Here is a 20,685-nt window from a genome sequence, read left to right on the forward strand (position 1 = left end):
TCAGGTTGGTGCATGTAATAACACTTCAGTTGGCTGAAATTTACAAACTTGAAAGACTTCATTGGCTACTGAAGTGTCATCTATACTGTTCATTGTTGATAAATAAATATGAAGCTGATATGCTATTATGCTTATTGATTGATAGGATCTTTTGGCATGTATAACTAGAGGTTGCAAGATGTTTGGTCGGAAGATTTTGTTAGTCGAGAGGTTCAGGTTGAATTTGACCGGGCTAGCTGGTTGTGACTTGCAAACATTTTGTAACCCAAATTATAGATTTTATGAAAAAGTTAAATGTATTGATTATCTTTGATCAGACTAATAGTATGATACTCAATAATAGACAAATAGTATGATACTCAGTAATAGACAAGTAGTATGATACTCAATATCTTTGAATATATTTAGTTAAGTACAATTTTCACCATAGTTCCCTAAACAGTTGAGAAGAATACAATTATATTTATCACCCCAACTAGTGTTATTTATTTATTTATTTTTGAACAGCAGTTTGGGATCATCCGTGTAACGACCCGACCAAAACCGTTATTGACGGCGTCGTTAACTTAGGTCCCGTTGCGTGGTCGTAGTCCCTATATGAGACTCGTTTGACCAAAATTATGTCGCATTCATTTGAGAGGTACAAGACTTGCAAAGTTCAGTTTACCAAAAGGATCGACAACAAGTTTAAGTTTACAAAAGTCATAAAGTATAAATGAAATAACTTGCGACATAATTAGTTTAAAAACACAGTTGCTATAAATAGCGTAAGTATGTAAACAATATGTTTGAATCCAAAGGTGCTATCACTAGCGTATGTATGTATGTATCTTGACTCCAAGCAAATAATCAGAGTGTATGCATGTATGCTTGACCCCAAGCAAGTATGAGTGAACGCGGAAGCATATATCAAATAGCCAAGTATGAACCTGAGAAACATATAGAAAACTGTCAACGAAAAACGTTGGTGAAATCATAGGTGTTTGTAAACGTTGTTTTTGAACCACAAGATTTAGTATTCCCATAGTTGATTATCAAAATCGTTTGCATTCCAAAAGTATTGTTCGCGAGCACCCAATTATCAAGACTTAACGTTTCCTTCCATAGAACCCCATCACAATAGTGTTAGAACATACACTGTTTCTCGAAAATATATTTCATCCGTAGACGGTAGCGAACCGTCCGTAATGAGGGTTTGTCAAACCCGTATGGCCACACAATATAAGTTCTCGCTTACACCCTGCAAGTGTAACTAATGATAATCGAATTGAGGATTTTTGTTCTAACTCGCTGTGGAATGTTTGTTTCATCGTACTTGTGTTCAAAGTATAAAAGTATGTAGTATAAAACTGTAACAAAGTATATGTTTCTCAGCCCACAATTTAAAAGCATAAAAAGTTGTTGAAAAGGTGGGACTATGATCTCACCTCGAGTGCACGAGTATAAATGTACTTCACAAAGTAAACGTGTGCATGAAAGTTGCTTAGCCTTGACCTAAACAAGTAAGTTATATCAATTGACCGGTTACGACACAAGGTCGGGCGAAATGTGTTCAATTAGTCCTATGGCTCGTTACGACTCGAATAGTATAGCATGTGAATCACGTTGTCAAGTTTCATGCAAGAATCACGTATAAAAGCATGTTAGAACGTTTGCATAAAAGTTTGGTTAAGTTTGACTAAAAGTCAAACTTGGTCAAAGTCAACGAAAAAGTCAACACGTTCGGGTCGGGTCCCGGACTATTTTTCTATGCTAGTTATTCATATACAAGTATATTAGAACAAGTTTCATGTGAATCGAAGGTCGATAGCTAGTCAAACATTTCACGTGAAATGGGTCCAAGAGGTCAGAATCTGGCCAGGTGATTCTGCGCGCCGCGCGGGGATGTGGCGCGCCGCGCCACTACCTGGGCAGAGAATTCTGGTCAGTTTTTCCAAGTGTGCACGAACCAAAACCTTTTCTAACACAACACTTGACCCGCAAACCCTTATAACGCCTATCATACATCGTTGGAAAGGTATTTTGACGAGGAATGCAACTAAGTACATATTATCAATCAAAACATGCATTTAAAATAATCAAATTCTCGTCAAATGTTCAATGAACGTTCATAATCAAAGTTTCAAGTTTGTAAAACGCATTTCATGATTCGGGCAACCAATTTACACATATGATATGCCGTTTTGAAGGTAATGAAGCATACATTACTACTAAACACTAACAATTAACATTTCATGGCATTCAAGCATCAAACGTCCATTTTAAGAGCTATCAAACCCTAGCCAAGAATCACAAAATCAATAATCATGTTAGTGATGTTTTTCCAAATCAACCTACACACCAAATTGAAGCTAGTGATACTAGTAACACAATTAAAACATGAACTTTAACAATTTAACAACATTAACTCATCCAAAATCAAATATTAAGCACACCCATTTCAATTGTTCTTACTAGTTACTCAAAACAACAAATCGAGCAAACAAAACATATATTCATGTTACACACGAGCCATAGACACTAACTAACACAATTTCAAGTCAAAAACACGAATTTAGAGAAATTTAGTGTTTTAGAAATGTTACCCAAACTTGATGAATTTGGTATCAAAATGTAGAGGATGAAGAGAGGATCACGAATATGTAATTTGTTTTGAAGTTTGCTTCCCGATCCGAATTTAGATGATGAATGATTGAATTGGGTGTTTGTGTGTGTGTTCTTGCTAGAGAGAAAGAGAGAGAGATGGAGGTGATTGAATGGTGGTGATTGGGGTGGACTAGTTGACCTAGTCAACTAGTTTGCCCCGTGTCAATTTTAGTCCCTCGAGTTTAGAAGCGGGTGCGGGATTTTACCGAACGGATATTTTGAAAACGCTCGAGTAAATGAGTGATGTCAAAACTAAATAGCGGGAATATAATGAACGTTACTCACGGAAACTATTAATTTAAATACGAAAGATTATGTTTTAAAAAAAAAGACGGTGTTAAAATTAAATTTAACGGAAAAACGCGGGATGTTACATTATCCACACCTCAAAATAAATTTCGTCCCGAAATTTAGTTGGAAGTAGTAGTTGTTGAATCTTACTCGAGATCTTGCGTTGTAAATTCTACGAATAAGTGAAGGTACGTCCTTGAGCATTTCAACGAACTTGAAGGTCGGGGTCGTATGTTGTTTGAAGGTTTTTGTTTCACGATTCATGGTTTCAACCGGTTCTCCTAGGAAGTGAAGTTTTATCGTCGATAGTAAGCTCATCAAAGAAGATAACAAGTTCTTGTTTCGCAAAACACGTCTTTAAGTTGATTCATCGAATGTAGGATAAACGGAGACTCAAAATGAGTCGGAAAATCTAAACGGCTAGCAACGGGTCCAAAACGCCCCAAGATTTCAAAAAGGATCGAAATATAGCGGATTTAGCTTCCTACGTTTCCCGAAACGGATTGCACCTTTCCAAGGTGCGACTCTTAACGTGACGCGGTTTCCCATGGAATTCGAAAGGTTTACGTGTAACATCGGCATAGTTCCTGGTGATTACGAGTCGCGTTGGGTCTTGCTTGAATATGAATAAATCCTCTCGATTGCTCATGAATAAGCTCGGCCCCGGTGAATTGATCATCGTTTACTTGGTTTCGACAAAAAGGAGGATGACGTTTCCGGTCACATGTGGTTTCAAAAGGTGTGACGTTAAAACTCGAATGAAAATCATTGTAGTACGAGGATTAAGCTAAAGGAAAATACTTTTCTCAAGTAAATTTGAAGTTAGTAATACAACTCGTATTATGGATTCTAAGGTTTAAATCGTACATTTGCTTTGTTCGTCGGTTTATGGTTGATGCGTGGTACTCATGTTTAAACGTGGTCCCAAGGCTTTTCGAAAAGCACTCCGAAATCTAGAAGTGAAACGAGGATTTCGATCCGAAATGAGGTACAGTTCTGTAAGGTATATTCGAACAAGTTTGTTAGGACTTGAAAATGTTTGTTAGAACAAGTTTCTGTTTCTCGAGAATTTCACGCCGCGAAAGATTTATAGGTTTCCGAAAATGTTCGTTAGGACTATTCACCCTCGTGGCGAATACTAGTAACGTGAAGAGTCTCTCCCTCCATTGAGAATTTAGATAAAATATTTTCCTTAAACGGAAGTACGAGTGTAATACGAGAGAAATTTCCGCCTCGATGTGGGCATATCAAGCATATTGTAGTTCTTCGATGAAACCGTGCGAAGACGAGAGAGTATACGCGTATAACATATGTTTAAAGTTGAAAGAATTTTCCATTCATTCGGAAGCATAAATATGGTTCGACAATAATCGAAGATGTGTCCCAGGTATGGTTGTTATCAATATTCTCGGAGTTTTCGGATATCCAAACAAGAAAAGTGAAGTCATGTACATGGCACATGGTGGTGTTTAGGTTGATCGAGTCTAACCACCATCACGCGTCACTAGAACTTTGGTATGTCTTACCGTAATATAACCACGTTGATCGAGTGTCGTTATATTACGCTAACTCATACCTCCATCCCCACATCACTCTATAGATTCAAGTTCGTGTAATCGTGAAGTTTAAAATAAACAAAGTGTAACGACGTCTCTAACGTGACTCGTATTGAATCGAAAGAATTAGTGCTACTATAAAGAAGCGTTCCCCGAGGGAAGTGTATAAATGATTGTTCACGTCAATGTGGTTCGAGTCAGACAATAAGGTATTCAGGTATGAAAAGAGTAACGAGTCATGATAACGAGTAGCACGCAACCGTAGTGATAAATGTTGATGACGATACTCACCTAGAGTAGTGATGGTAGTAACACCAAAAAGTAGATAGTAAGAAACACCAGTGGGAAACCGATAGTAAGTTGAAACGGTGGCAAATAACAATCCGGGAGACAGAGTTCCCGAACAAGTGTGACTAATGAAGTCGTCGTCATCCATACGTGTATGAATCATGAATTTACGTGTGTTACCAAAAAGTGGCGGAATACGAGTTCGTAAGATGAAAACTTGGTACCATTAAGAAGTTTGCCTAAGAATGATTCAAGTATAATGCACAAGTAGTCAAGTAAGTGCTATCTATAGCAAATGTATGTCAGAATGCAATGGTTAACTATCCGGTTGTAGTCTAGATTCACTAATGCGTCCTAACGACTCTGTCAGACACACTAATGCATATCCTAGTTCCCTACAACCAACGCTCTGATACCACTTGTAACGACCCGACCAAAACCGTTATTGACGGCGCCGTTAACTTAGGTCCCGTTGCGTGGTCGTAGTCCCTATATGAGACTCGTTTGACCAAAATTATGTCGCATTCATTTGAGAGGTACAAGACTTGCAAAGTTCAGTTTACCAAAAGGATCGACAACAAGTTTAAGTTTACAAAAGTCATAAAGTATAAATGAAATAACTTGCGACATAATTAGTTTAAAAACACAGTTGCTATAAATAGCGTAAGTATGTAAACAATATGTTTGAATCCAAAGGTGCTATCACTAGCGTATGTATGTATGTATCTTGACTCCAAGCAAATAATCAGAGTGTATGCATGTATGCTTGACCCCAAGCAAGTATGAGTGAACGCGGAAGCATATATCAAATAGCCAAGTATGAACCTGAGAAACATATAGAAAACTGTCAACGAAAAACGTTGGTGAAATCATAGGTGTTTGTAAACGTTGTTTTTGAACCACAAGATTTAGTATTCCCATAGTTGATTATCAAAATCGTTTGCATTCCAAAAGTATTGTTCGCGAGCACCCAATTATCAAAACTTAACGTTTCCTTCCATAGAACCCCATCACAATAGTGTTAGAACATACACTGTTTCTCGAAAATATATTTCATCCGTAGACGGTAGCGAACCGTCCGTAATGAGGGTTTGTCAAACCCGTATGGCCACACAATATAAGTTCTCGCTTACACCCTGCAAGTGTAACTAATGATAATCGAATTGAGGATTTTTGTTCTAACTCGCTGTGGAATGTTTGTTTCATCGTACTTGTGTTCAAAGTATAAAAGTATGTAGTATAAAACTGTAACAAAGTATATGTTTCTCAGCCCACAATTTAAAAGCATAAAAAGTTGTTGAAAAGGTGGGACTATGATCTCACCTCGAGTGCACGAGTATAAATGTACTTCACAAAGTAAACGTGTGCATGAAAGTTGCTTAGCCTTGACCTAAACAAGTAAGTTATATCAATTGACCGGTTACGACACAAGGTCGGGCGAAATGTGTTCAATTAGTCCTATGGCTCGTTACGACTCGAATAGTATAGCATGTGAATCACGTTGTCAAGTTTCATGCAAGAATCACGTATAAAAGCATGTTAGAACGTTTGCATAAAAGTTTGGTTAAGTTTGACTAAAAGTCAAACTTGGTCAAAGTCAACGAAAAAGTCAACACGTTCGGGTCGGGTCCCGGACTATTTTTCTATGCTAGTTATTCATATACAAGTATATTAGAACAAGTTTCATGTGAATCGAAGGTCGATAGCTAGTCAAACATTTCACGTGAAATGGGTCCAAGAGGTCAGAATCTGGCCAGGTGATTCTGCGCGCCGCGCGGGGATGTGAAGCGCCGCGCCACTACCTGGGCAGAGAATTCTGGTCAGTTTTTCCAAGTGTGCACGAACCAAAACCTTTTCTAACACAACACTTGACCCGCAAACCCTTATAACGCCTATCATACATCGTTGGAAAGGTATTTTGACGAGGAATGCAACTAAGTACATATTATCAATCAAAACATGCATTTAAAATAATCAAATTCTCGTCAAATGTTCAATGAACGTTCATAATCAAAGTTTCAAGTTTGTAAAACGCATTTCATGATTCGGGCAACCAATTTACACATATGATATGCCGTTTTGAAGGTAATGAAGCATACATTACTACTAAACACTAACAATTAACATTTCATGGCATTCAAGCATCAAAAGTCCATTTTAAGAGCTATCAAACCCTAGCCAAGAATCACAAAATCAATAATCATGTTAGTGATGTTTTTCCAAATCAACCTACACACCAAATTGAAGCTAGTGATACTAGTAACACAATTAAAACATGAACTTTAACAATTTAACAACATTAACTCATCCAAAATCAAATATTAAGCACACCCATTTCAATTGTTCTTACTAGTTACTCAAAACAACAAATCGAGCAAACAAAACATATATTCATGTTACACACGAGCCATAGACACTAACTAACACAATTTCAAGTCAAAAACACGAATTTAGAGAAATTTAGTGTTTTAGAAATGTTACCCAAACTTGATGAATTTGGTATCAAAATGTAGAGGATGAAGAGAGGATCACGAATATGTAATTTGTTTTGAAGTTTGCTTCCCGATCCGAATTTAGATGATGAATGATTGAATTGGGTGTTTGTGTGTGTGTTCTTGCTAGAGAGAAAGAGAGAGAGATGGAGGTGATTGAATGGTGGTGATTGGGGTGGACTAGTTGACCTAGTCAACTAGTTTGCCCCGTGTCAATTTTAGTCCCTCGAGTTTAGAAGCGGGTGCGGGATTTTACCGAACGGATATTTTGAAAACGCTCGAGTAAATGAGTGATGTCAAAATTAAATAGCGGGAATATAATGAACGTTACTCACGGAAACTATTAATTTAAATACGAAAGATTATGTTTTAAAAAAAAAGACGGTGTTAAAATTAAATTTAACGGAAAAACGCGGGATGTTACAATCCGGGGGACTAAACCACCCACGCGTTCATCTCCCGCAGTTGCCATAACCTACCCCCAATTGCTGCCCAGGAGGAAACCCGGCCCAATCCGAGGGCATGGGCGGTAAAACCACCCTCCCCCACTGCCCCCGCAACGCGATGTGTGGAATGCACCCTTGGGTGGAATTCAAGGGTTATGGGGCAACCTTGTGTGCAATGTTGTACCCCACAGGAGTCGAACTCATGACCTCTCGCTAAGAGAGGCAGACCACTACCACATGAGTTACAACACAAGGTTGTCCTAGCTAGTGTTATATGTATGTTTTCTTACTAATACTTTGCTATTGTTCTTGCATTCCCATATCGTTTGGGGGGTAAAGGGGAGGGGGGTTGTACTTGGCTGTGCCCTTGGATCGGTTTCAAGGTTTTCTCCCGGGCAGCGATGGGGGCGGGGTTATTATCGCTGCATCGGCATAGTCGAAACGGGAGATGATCGCAACGGGTGATTTAGTCCCCTTCGGGTGATCCCAATCGCTGTTCAAAAAAAAAAAAAAGAATAATGTTAAGATCCGAATCTGATTCTTTGTGAAATGGGGTTGTCGATTTGTGCAGAATATTACACGAAGTTTAGTCCTGCGGGTGCTTATGATTGACCTCTATAGCTTTTAACTAGGCACTATTAATCTTGTTGACCTTTTTTGTAGGAAGGAGTTGCGGAATCTATTTTTAGCTTTTTGGAATGTAACTATCACTAGGTAAAAATTATTGTGTGTTGCTAATGCCAACATGAATCGTGTTCTTTTGATCCTCTAGTTGTCATCATGTCATGGATGTGGTAATTTGTACTCCGTAATGATTAACATAAAAGATGGTAAAACATTGTCTCGAGTATTTACCTAAAAATTGTAGTATTAAATTGGGCTGTTCTTTACTTGCAGGGTCAAATGGGTTAACTTACTAAACTTAAACTAAAAGAATTAAACGGGTCATAAGTAATTTACTATGAAATATATGTAAACTGTTAAACAAATGTTTAATTGTTTCACTATGAAGTTAGATTATTATAGCATTGTTCTACAGATGTTAACAACTAGGTTGGTATTTCATGTTTTAGTTAACCGTTTAAACATTCTATACATGACACATTTAATGACAAGCCCTTTAACATCCAAGCTAAGAGACATCTAATTTTTCATTTTTGAAAGTTAGTATTACTTTTCAAGTACGTATAGTTTTAAGATTAAAAGATTAAGTTGGATTTATGGATTACATACAGTTTCAAGATCAAAAGTTTAAGTTCGATGCGTTGTACAGTTTTAAGATTAAAAGTTTAAGTTAGATATGTTGGACATTTGACACTACCAATGTGATGATACTCCAAAATATCTAATTGTTTCAACGACATCTAACAAGAAGTCAGGATGGCCGAGTGGTCTAAGGCGCCAGACTCAAGTTCTGGTCTTCGAGAGAGGGCGTGGGTTCAAATCCCACTTCTGACACTTATTTATCTGTTTCTTCTCCATTTTGTTAAAAATATCTGTTTCTTCTCCATTTTGTTAAAAATATCTGTTTGCACTTTGCTTGAGTTTTTAACAATCCACTTCTGACATTGTTCGTATTTTTCTTCTCATTTTGGTAAAAAACAAATGTTTGCTCCTTGACTTTGCTCGAGGGTTTGACACTCACCTCTATTAGGTTCATATTTTTGTTTCATATCCAAATCAAAGACAGATTACAAGATATCAAAGACATTAAAAGGAAACAAGATATCACATTTATTTTACTTTATTAATGATACCAAAATATTCTTTTTTTGAAAAGCAACATGACTACATGAGCATTATTTTGCTCGAGGACTTGAGGTTTTGACACCTCTATTAGGTTCATATTCTTGTTTCATATCCAAATCAAAGACATTATAAATTTGATCTTAGAAGAACTAACAACATAGATGGAACTGTGCAAAGCATCTTACTACTTCTATGAATTCCGTCAACGATAACTATCATGTGCAAGTTTTTATGTCTGATAATGTTAACTAAACTGCTTTCTATTGCTATTTTCGTGTAGGAAACTGTTGTGGATCCAAATTTTCCTGCTACTAAAATATCCCAATTTGATAACCCAAACCTTTACTCTAAAAATCATCATTTATGTCGATTTAAATTCCTGCCCATGTAAAGACAAATTTAAGTAATTTAAGTATGTTATTGAATACAATAGCATGAAACACATAGTCAACAATTATCAAAATTTTAGCTACAACATGAAAATTAACAATAGAAATTAAGAAACTCGTTTATCCCATCAAAATTGCCTTTTAATACCTGATCGATAATACAATCATCAAATGACATGAACTAATATAGCAACAAGACTATTACCGACTTTTCATGACTATTCATCATCTTCAGTTTTCCTTCTCTTCTTCTTTTTGTGCGCCACTAAATCACCATTTTCATCACTTTCAACCTCTGTGTTTTTCCTTTTATTCTTTTTCTTCTTTTCTTCACTCTTTTCTTTAACACTCTCATTACCTTCTTCAACCTTAACCTCGATTTTGTCCTTTCGCTCAATCCCCAAATTACCATCAATTTTCTTCCTTTTCTTCTCTTTTTTTCCTACTTTATCATCTTCGCTCTTTACCACATCTTTTTCCAGAACTTTGCGCTCATATTCTTCATGATTTCTATGACTTATATCAGATTTGACTGAAGCTTCTTCCTTTGGAATGTTGTTCTTATATTTGTGGTGCTTTTTAAAGTAAACAAGCTCATTAAAATCCATTGAAGCACGGCGTAGGTAAGCCCTAACTGCCTGAGAAGCTCCATTATCGGAGTTGACAAATTTTGACAAAATGTTAGCCGCTTTAGAGAGACTAACAGGTTTTGCAGAGACAATCATTCCAGTAACTGTCTTCATCTACATCCAAAGAAAACATTCACACATACGTTAGCGAATCCTAAAATTCAATGCACAACCAGATCATAATGAATAAAACTGACAAAAACCACAAACAAGAAAATCCTCAAATTAGCCCTACGTTTGTCGATACTAGTTAAGCAATTGATATACTAAAGGCCATATACATGACATGTATTTTTGATAAAACACGAAATTAAACGAGATAGAGAATTCGAGCTCCATTTTTCCATTCTCAGTACGAATCAAACACCAACAGTTCACTTGATTTTATTTACAGTTTACGACAATCTTAGCTATAATAATTTCTTTAAACAGCAAAAGGATACAACTTTCTTGAACTTTATTGATTTAATGGCAATATAAACAAGGTATAGCAGTCTTCCACTCTTTTTTCGAGCAAACCAGAAAGAATCTTACCGTATTTCCATTAAGAGTACCAATCAAACATGTACCAATTCACTTTGTTTTATCTATAGTTTACACCATTCTTAACAGTTTTCTTTAAAAAGATAAAGGTTTCATCTTTGAATGATTCAAAAGCAATATACACAAACTATGGCAGAATTTTACACTTTTGTGAGCAAATTTGAATTTAAATTGCCAAAAAAAAAAAAAAAAAAAAAAAAAAAAAAAAAAAAGACGGCCAATAAACCCTAATTTATGAAATTGCTAGCGCCGGAACTAAACAACTACATATGTAAATACAATAAGACAAATAGAAAAACCTGAAGATGAAATCGAATTCAACGAACAAATGAAGATAAATCGATACAGCTGAAAAGCTTCGACGGTTGTTGACTTGGCTCGCCGCTGGCTCAGTTTGTGTTATGGTGCCGGTTTTATGTTTCGACCCGTTAGCCCGGATCTATTTATTATATAAATCAACCCGTTGGGTCGTAAATAACAAATTCCGTACAGATGAACTTGGGCCGAACCATTTGAGTGCCCAAGGCCATAAACCTTTGTTTCTTCATTATGTTTCGTAAATGACATATTTTCACACACTACCAGATTTTTATTTTTTCTTTGGTTCACACACTACCAAATTACTTGTATGAATGAATCCTTTTGTCCTTTTTCAACTCAAATACTGAAAGTCGGGTTGTGTCAAACGATTACAAATTTCGTCCGCTACAAAATGATGTACTTTACTACATTGTTATACTAAGCTAACTCCGATTGTATCAACTAGGATTGCAAATTATAATTATAATAATAATAATATAAAACTGTACTTATAATTAAAAATAAAGTACTTACTATATCACTTTAAGTTTATAAAAATAGTTCAATATATAACTACTAATCATAGTAAACTTATGGAAGTTCTTTATGTAATTTACTTTTACTTATACAATGAATTTTAATTCTATTGCTACATGTTTCAAAGTTGCCACATTTACATTTACAGTACTATCTATTGTTGTATCAGGTGCACGCATGATGCACTGGCTATCGTTTGAGGTATCGCAGCTTCATAATTCGTTTATGCAGGCATCCAACATGTAGTCATTAGCTTGGACGTAAACATCTTTTCTGGATATCTGAAGCTCTAACAGTAATCTGCATCCAGATATATATTTTGGTTAAATTAAGATATTCAAAATCATGATCAAATTAGAAATAGATACTGTGCATACATGAATCTGAAATGTATAATGGGTACACTAGTGTCTGGATCTGCAATATCTGCATTCAGGCACTAGTGTACCATCAGGCCAGGGTCTAGAACCTGTGCCTTTTGTAGAGGCAGGCAGCGAACCACAGCTTCATAAAACCTGCAATTACAGTCCTATCATTTTTCCAGTTGACGATGGACAATTCAGGAGAAAAAACAATAAAACCAAAAGGAAACATGTGTTGGCCTAGTGCCATTGGAAGTGGCAAATTCAACTAAATCAGTTCGGATAGTGTGTTAACTCTAACAAATCAAGCGGATCAAATTGCCAAATATTTAACTACAATCATTATAAGCGCAAAGAAACCTTCTGATGAGAACTCTAGTTCAATATAGAAATACTATACTTTTAGTAATCGACCCATGTACTTGCAAACGGTTCAATTTGAACAATTTATCAAATTGCCTAATAGATAACAAGTCAGATTATTCAAAGGTCACCAAGCATAATGTGAGTGCATAAAACTTCCTGATTACTTATTACAAAATATAAACTTAATACTGAAGTCCTATACTTTCAGATCGAATATGACACAATAATGATGAATACTCGCTAATGTCAGGCATATTTTAAGAAGTACCTGAATTCAGAGTGGTAGAATATTACAGTACTATCCAGATCCATCACACTCACTGTATCACTTGATTATTGATCTTTATATGAAAAATATGTGCAATTTTAGACCAATCCTCACCTACATCTTTCTCACACCTTGCCTTCACTAATTCACAATCCCTAATAATTAGTGATTTGAGTTTTCCAAGATTTTGTACGCCATCCGGTAAGCAACTCAAATTCGGGCAACCCCAGATTTGCAGTTCCTCTAAAGCCGTTAAACCACTAACCACGTCATCAGGAAGACACGTCATCTCTTTGAATCCCCCAATTTCAAAAAAAGTAACAGTCATTAGCTTCCCAAATGACCTAAAAATCTTCTCGTTACTTCCAATTATTCGCAACGACTTCAAATTCGGAATATACGGCAATTCAATTAAATTGGCGCAGTCACCGATAACTAATTTCTCCAAACAAGGAAATAAATCTTCATTACCGCACTCATTGTCATCATCTACGTGTTTAAGAGCATGCATTCCTTTCAATTCGAGAACCTTAAGGAACGGTAGCTTCGCAATAAACGGTAAATTCTCGATTCTTTTGCAACCGTCAAACGCAATACTAACCAGATTAACCAAACTCGCAACCCAATTTGGAGAATGTAACCCTTGATAGTCAGATATCGTTAACGTCTTCAAATTTAAATGAGGTTCAAGAGCTTCTAAAATCTCTTCTGAATTGTTTGCAGGTACGTTATCGTTGCTGTCATTCTTACAACTCCATGATAGATTTAAACAATTTATATTCGGTTTCTTTTTCAAGTTAGCACTAACGGCCTGAGACGAATGTTTAACGTTCGTTAGTCCCTTTATGCTTAACTCTCCTCCTAAAAGATTCAACTCTTGAAGCTCGTTTATTCGGTGCCCCTCCCCTTGACCCACATGAAACGTACTTAATCTTCTTAGGTGTCGTAACTGACCCATTCCAAGTGGCATGTGATCAAGAGAACAACACCCGTGTATATTCAAATGCCGAAGATTTCTCATGTAACGAATACCTTCGGGTAACTCACAAAGGTTTTCACAAAATGTGAGTTTCAAAGTTTGTAGATTTTGGAGTTGAACGATGGACTTAGGTAACACTACTATTTTCGAACGAGAGATGTTAAGATACCTAAGAAATTTCAAATTTCCAACTGATTCTGGTAAATCTGTTAAGGTACCCGAACACGCCCCTAAATGTAATACTCTAAGATACCTCTGTTCAAAGATATAATCAGGGGTGGGAGTTATCGAAACTCCCCCTAACGTAACTAACGACCTTAACGATTTAGCTTTCGCCATTACCTCATTCGACAAAGATAAAATGTTATTAGAAGATAAATGAAGGACTTCTTCTGGAAATTTCAGCATTTCACCAGACATAATACTTGAACATTCGTATTTCATAACGGATTGCGCAAGAGCGTGGATTTCATCGTGCATTTTACAAGTTGTTACACCTTCAAAGATGCATTCTTTAACATCTTGCAAGAACGACCTCCAAACTAACGAATCGAAAATCTCTTCGCCTAAATCATACAAATCAGCCTCTCCTTTTGACGGAACAAAACCATAAGCCACCCAAAGCTCGACTAACAATTGTTTATCCATTTCATGACCTTTTGGAAAAATTGAACACAAAGCAAAACATTGTCTCATATGCGAAGGCAAGTTATCATAGCTTAACTTCAAAGAAGGTAATATAAAACCAAAACTACCCTCGTCGGTTAACTCCCAAACTTCACTTTTAACCACGGTTAACCACTCACTCACACTACTTTTAACACACATTGAACTTCCTAAAACCTTCAATGCTAAAGGCAAACCCTCACATTTCTTCACAATCGCCTTCCCAATAGTCTCGAACTCTACACTATCAAACTCCTTTTCAACAAAAGCATAACGTTTAAATAACAACCACGAATCGTTATCCGATAAGCAACCTAACGGATATACTAATGTAGGATCCGTAGCAATCATATTTGCAACATTCACACTACGAGTATTCACCAAAACCGCACTCCCTCTACACCCGCACCTCAATGATTCCATAAATTCATCCCATTCCCCTTTATTCAAATTTCCAACATCATCCAAAACCATAAGAAATCTTCTCCTTTTTAACCTATCTCGAAGCCTTCGTTGCAACGCTCCCAATTCCATATCCGTTAAATCACACGAATCGTCATCTATACTCTTCAAAACATCTCTAACCAACCTCACAATGCTAAACTCATCCGACACACACAACCATATCTTCAAATCATACAACTTTTCAACTCTCAAATCCTTATAAACCATTCGAGCAAGCGTCGTTTTACCTAATCCCCCCACACCCCAAACCGCATAAACACGAACAAAATCATCACTTACATTATCCAAATACACCAAATCATTACAAATCTTATCAACAATCATTTCCTTAACCTCATCTCTTCCTAAAATCGATTCCACCGATTCAATCTCAGATTCAATCGATCCATTTGCCCTAATTGACCTAATTTCCCCAAATTCAACATCAGCAACAGTTTCAAATTCACTAACACCTTCAATTAATTCAAAATTGATTCGTTCAGCTGCAACAGAATCCAACACTTGTCTAATTTCCTTAACTTTTTGTACCATTTGAATACGAAACTGTAACGGATTACTAGCTGAAAAAAACGTACTTACATTATTTTTGATTCCTCTTTCAACATGAAGTCTTCGAAGTAAAGCTTCAGTGGATACTTCTTCTAGCACATTTTCGACTTGAAACGATGCAGCTCTGAGCTTTCGTAACCAATTTTGTAAGTCTTTGTTTTTACGTTGTTTGATTTCAGCGTCTGCAAGTACGGATTGTATTTGTGTGAAGATGGTGCGAAGTGAACGGAGGTGAGATTTGAGGCCCCACAAAACTGCGAAATCTTGTGTTGCGAGTGATGTGGATCGTTCCATTACTTGATTGATTACTGATGATACTATTGGATCTCCCATAGTTTTGATGAAACTGAATTAAGGATTACAGACTTTGACTGATTGTTGACTGACTTTTATTTTTACTTTTTTGGAGAGAGAGAGATTGAGGAATGAAGGAGTGAAGATGAAAACCAGTATATGCACCTCTCTCAGATGAGAGTGAAATTAACGACTAAAAATAATCACCAAAAGGCAACGTAGTTTTTTATTGCTATTTTCTAATTTTAAATAAAAGAAAAAATTTCATTCCTCGTCCTGAACTTTACATCAATTTTGACTCCTGACTTCCTATTCTTTTTTTTTTTGTGCATTCCTCGTCCCTAAATTATCAAAAAAGTACATCTCTCGTCCCCCGTCTACTTTCTGTTAATTTCAGCCGTTTGTTCAGTCATGTGCAAATCATGTGAGGGTAAAAAGGTCATTTTGTCTTAAATGTATTTAGTTATTAAAGGTTCACCCATTTTGGGTTGTATGGAAAAGGAGGACAAGGAGAATAAATTGTGGGACTCACCTGCCAAACTTCACAAATGTTACACTCCATCCACCCGTAACTGTTGCTGTTTCTTCTTCATAAATACATACATACATATATATGTGTATATATATATGTATGTATATATATATATACATATATATATATATGTATATATGTATATGTATATATTTTTTTTTATGTTTTCTCATGAGTTTTCGAGCGCCAAGAACAGAGGGTGGCCGGAGATGGGTGGCTAGCGGCGGTTGGTGGTGGTGTTAATGGAAAACACCTCAAACTCCATGAATCTTCATGAAAAGTTGCAAATAGCTGCAATATCAATCATTAAACACATCTCCATTCTTAGATTTTGTAGAAACACAACCAAAATTGATGAACAATTCGATTTTAGTTTCAATTTTTTTGAAAATAAAATATGCAGATCTACTCACGAACAAATTACACAATCAAGATCTGAAACTAAATTGAAACAAATAAAAACCCTTTTCTATGTCGATTTGTATCAAAAGTAGAAGCAGGAATTCAGATTCGTCCATTTTCCGGGTTCACAACGTTTTCCCGTAAGCTTTGTTTGTAAAATTCGTGCAACACAGATCTGTTTTCCCTTCAACATCTTCGTGCAATCTCCGTGAAGAGGACACTAGAACCGCCGCCGGTGCAGGTTCTCCGTGAAGAGGACACTAGAACATCTTCATGGGTTGATTTTGAAGTTGGAGATGAAGATGAAGATGAATCAGGGTCTGCTTTCTTCATGAAAAAAATCCATGAAAGCAGATCTGAAATTTGGGTTTATTTTGTAGTATATAATTATAATTATTACAATGATAAAATAAAAAGAGGAAATAGGGGTTTGAATTTGTGTAGATTTGAGGAAAAATCAAAAGAAATATGTAAAATGATGAAACTACCCTCACATGCTTAGCACATGACTTCATTTAACGAAAAAATTGACAAAAAGTATACGGGGGGACGAGGGATGTACTCTTTTGATAGTTTAGGGACGATGAATGCACAAAAAAAAGAAAAAGGACAGGGAGTCAAAATCGATGTAAAGTTCAGGGACGAGGAATGAAATTTTGTCTAGATAGAAATAGAAATAAAAGACTCATTCTCACACACCACTTTTTAATCAATTTACATCTACATCACAATTAGAATAATAATATAATAATCTGGAGGTATAAGCAAGGTTGCAAAATTCGCTATACGGAAATTAATTGGTCGGGACTTTGGAATGATTAATCGGCAATTCGGGGATCAATCGGAGATTAATCGATCCGATTAATCGGATTGTAGTATATACATTTAAAATTAAATTTTAAAAATTATATGTGTAACTATAAAAAAAAACCAAAAATATAAAAATAATTTTTAACATAACTGTCTAAAATTGTTCATTTTGCTTCAAAACTATAAACTTTTAGTTTAAATTCATGTTAAAATGTTGACCATTTTTGACTTTGACTGACTTTGATTACCAAATTTGATTTTGATTCATCAATTGACGTTGACCATTTAATTAAACGAATTTTTAGAAATCGGAACGGATTGCTCCTAAAAATGGTTAATCGGGGATTAATCGCCGAGTAATCGGGTTACAACACTGGGTATAAGTGTGAGTTTATGAAATAAAAGTGTACATTAATCAAAAAGTGTACATGCTCTATAAAATTTTTATTTAAAATTCATGTGATAACTCTATAAAATTTTCAGTGTGTATCACACATAAAAGTTTAGTATCATATATTTAATAAAGAAAAATAATAAGGTGCTCTTTGTTTTCTAAAATGTTTTATTTTAAGATCTACAGACTATATTTGTAAAGAATCTGTGACTTAAAAGTTTGTATGTTGAATACTGAAAATTGTTTATTTTTATGTCTGCAAAATAACTTGTTGATTATGTTTGCCGTATTTAGAAACATTTTTTAAAGTCTGCGAGTTGACAGACAGAATAACACATTATTTAACAGCATGCAATAAAATTGTAATCCAGACGTGCATTCATAAGACATAATAAGATATGTAGACCGAAAAATAGATGACACATAAATCAATATCATATTGAAGATAATAAAATAAAAACAATTTTAATATTTTTACAATTTTGGTGTGTATCACACATAAAAGTTTAGTATCATATATTTAAAACCAAGAATAATAAATCAATCTCATATCTCATATTGAAGATAATAAAATAGTTTTAAGATTTTTACAATAAGATATTAAGATATTACGATATACTAGTAATATAAAGCTTGATACTACGTAGTTAAAAAGATCGGTTTCTGTTGTTACTACCATAGATATAGAATATAGATATTAGATATAGATAATTGAATTTGATGTTTAAATTTAACAAATTGGAATTTTAGTCTAGAAGTAAGTGTTACCAAAGCGATTATCAAAATTTTTTAGCTAGGGAGTAACATATTGAAAACACATGGGTAGCTAAGTTATCTATCAAATCGTATAATCCAAAAACAGACTAATTAGTACTCTGTACCACTTTGATTATTTTTAAAGATATAGAAAAATAAAATCAAGGTAAGGTCTCATTATCTTGATTAGCAATTACATTTACAAACACATGAATTTGCAATTAACATGTAACATAAGTACAACTCATCACACTCACACATGTGATGTATAACTAGTTTTATCATGAGAAAATTGCAAAGGTTCACTAATGAAAATAAAGTATTCTGCTTTGATCTTTTGGACCAATCAAAACAAACCCAAAAACACTAATTCAAATATTATAATTTCAATGCATTATTTGCTTTGATAATGGTCCTTTTGGGCCCGGACCAAATACCGAACCCGCTAATCAGTCTTGAGCTGGTCTTTAAGCAAGTATATTAACAAGTGTAAGGGTGCGTTTGTTTGCCTCTTAATGGAATGATTCAGTGCTGAATGTTGAATCATTCAGCATTCAGTGCGTTTGTTTCTGACATCTGAATGACATATGATGCTGAATGGTTCAGAATTCAGTGTTGAACCATTCAGAGATGAAACACTCTCTTAACCATTAAGAGCCTAAATTTTCTCCTCAAATCCTATCATGAACACTTAACTAACAAGTATATTGAATATTTTATTCATGTTACACTTTGATAAGGTAATTTTATTCAGTTTATATCGTTCATTCTAAATGATTATCAAACAGCTTATTTTCATTCAGAATAAACGTTATTCACCGGCTTTGAATCATTCAGATTCTGAACCATTCAACGCTAAATCATTCAGTTTTATCAAACGCACCCTAAATAAACTAATATCCGGTGTATTTTCACAACTTTACATTTCATACTTTATTACCTTTTTATTTACTGTTGATTGCTTTTTTTTTTAATATATATATAATTTATACAAAGAATATTGAAAGAATTATGTTTATATATAATCATATACACTAGTAAATTTATTATTTATTACTTGAATTAAACATAAAAAAAATACCGATAAATTTAATAAGTAAAAACAGTATAAAAAGTATTTATATTTCAAAAGTAATTAACTCATTTTATAAATTTAATAAATATTTATAGACTTGAAAGGTAATAATTTCCGACACGTGTCCATATCCATGCACCACGTCAACATAACACCACACTCGCATCACGACACGTAGCATGCAGCTGCCACCTTAATCCATTATAGAACTAGTCAAAATCAAAATCAAAATAACCCTATAAAATCCGGTCATTATATCTTCGGCAAACAATAACAAGTCAACAACTACTAGAAAGTCAAACAACTCCCGAATTGATCAGTTGTACGTCAGAGTAGAAACGGATAAAGCGAGCAGGCACTAAAAATGGTAGGTGGATTCCCGATATGCGTGCAGTGTGGAACAAAGAGCAACCCGTGCCGTTGCAAGGTGGTGGGTCCGACAGTCGGGTTCATAGCATTTGCGGCAGCTGCCTTAGTGGAGTGGCCGGTGGGTGCGATGGTTTATTGCTTCCGACACGTGAAAGGCCGACGTATTATGGCGCACCCTGCCACTGTTGTTTACCCTAAAGTCAATAGAGCCATTCCTATATAAAACTCATTTTCACGTATAATCTAATGTAACGTTTAATTAGAAGTTGGGCACAAAGAGAGTTTTGCTCTAAACATCTTTGTTTTGTAAGTTTAATTTTTTGTTGTTGTTTACGTAATGAAAAGGAGTACTTATTTTATGTTACTTGTAAAATTCGCACTTATGATACGGAGTATTAGAGTATTAGATATTACTGTAGATAGTACGTACCTACCCCGGAAAACATGAATTAAAAATAGAAAGTGTTGCAAATGGTTCAACTCACTTCAATAGTACTACGTACATTAACAAGACCCTATGGTCTATTTGACA

General features: G+C 35.2%; 3 protein-coding genes and 1 non-coding gene across 6 annotated transcripts; 2 read left to right on the forward strand and 2 right to left on the reverse strand.

Annotated features, from left to right (window-relative positions):
• Positions 1 to 9,093: 9,093 nt before the first annotated feature.
• TRNAL-CAA (transfer RNA leucine (anticodon CAA)) lies at positions 9,094 to 9,177 on the forward strand. Its single transcript has one exon. It is a non-coding gene; the product is annotated as a tRNA-Leu (tRNA).
• An 898-nt stretch (positions 9,178 to 10,075) lies between these two features.
• On the reverse strand, positions 10,076 to 11,548 carry LOC139900206 (uncharacterized). Its single transcript, XM_071882998.1, has 2 exons — positions 11,329 to 11,548; positions 10,076 to 10,600 (listed from the first exon to the last, which is right to left on the reverse strand). Exon 2 carries the CDS (start codon positions 10,598 to 10,600, stop codon positions 10,076 to 10,078), a length of 525 nt encoding a protein of 174 aa, XP_071739099.1. The 5' UTR covers positions 11,329 to 11,548.
• A 348-nt stretch (positions 11,549 to 11,896) lies between these two features.
• LOC139896502 (disease resistance protein RGA2-like) lies at positions 11,897 to 15,986 on the reverse strand. Of its 3 annotated transcripts, none has more exons than XR_011776262.1 (3): positions 12,863 to 15,986; positions 12,336 to 12,381; positions 11,897 to 12,166 (listed from the first exon to the last, which is right to left on the reverse strand). XR_011776262.1 is itself a non-coding variant. In XM_071879139.1 (2 exons), exon 1 carries the CDS (start codon positions 15,852 to 15,854, stop codon positions 12,912 to 12,914), a length of 2,943 nt encoding a protein of 980 aa, XP_071735240.1. In that variant the 5' UTR covers positions 15,855 to 15,986; the 3' UTR covers positions 11,897 to 12,166; positions 12,863 to 12,911. The 3 variants fall into 3 exon arrangements, 1 of the variants encoding a protein (XP_071735240.1); XR_011776261.1 differs by having other exon boundaries at positions 11,898 to 12,166; positions 12,244 to 12,381; XM_071879139.1 differs by lacking the exon at positions 12,336 to 12,381.
• Positions 15,987 to 20,148: 4,162 nt separating this feature from the next.
• On the forward strand, positions 20,149 to 20,376 carry LOC139899566 (uncharacterized). The gene has a single exon (XM_071882387.1). It carries the CDS (start codon positions 20,149 to 20,151, stop codon positions 20,374 to 20,376), a length of 228 nt encoding a protein of 75 aa, XP_071738488.1.
• Positions 20,377 to 20,685: the final 309 nt, after the last annotated feature.

The sequence above is a fragment of the Rutidosis leptorrhynchoides genome, chromosome 3 (genome assembly GCF_046630445.1).
Source record: "Rutidosis leptorrhynchoides isolate AG116_Rl617_1_P2 chromosome 3, CSIRO_AGI_Rlap_v1, whole genome shotgun sequence".
NCBI classification, from domain to species: domain Eukaryota; kingdom Viridiplantae; phylum Streptophyta; class Magnoliopsida; order Asterales; family Asteraceae; genus Rutidosis; species Rutidosis leptorrhynchoides.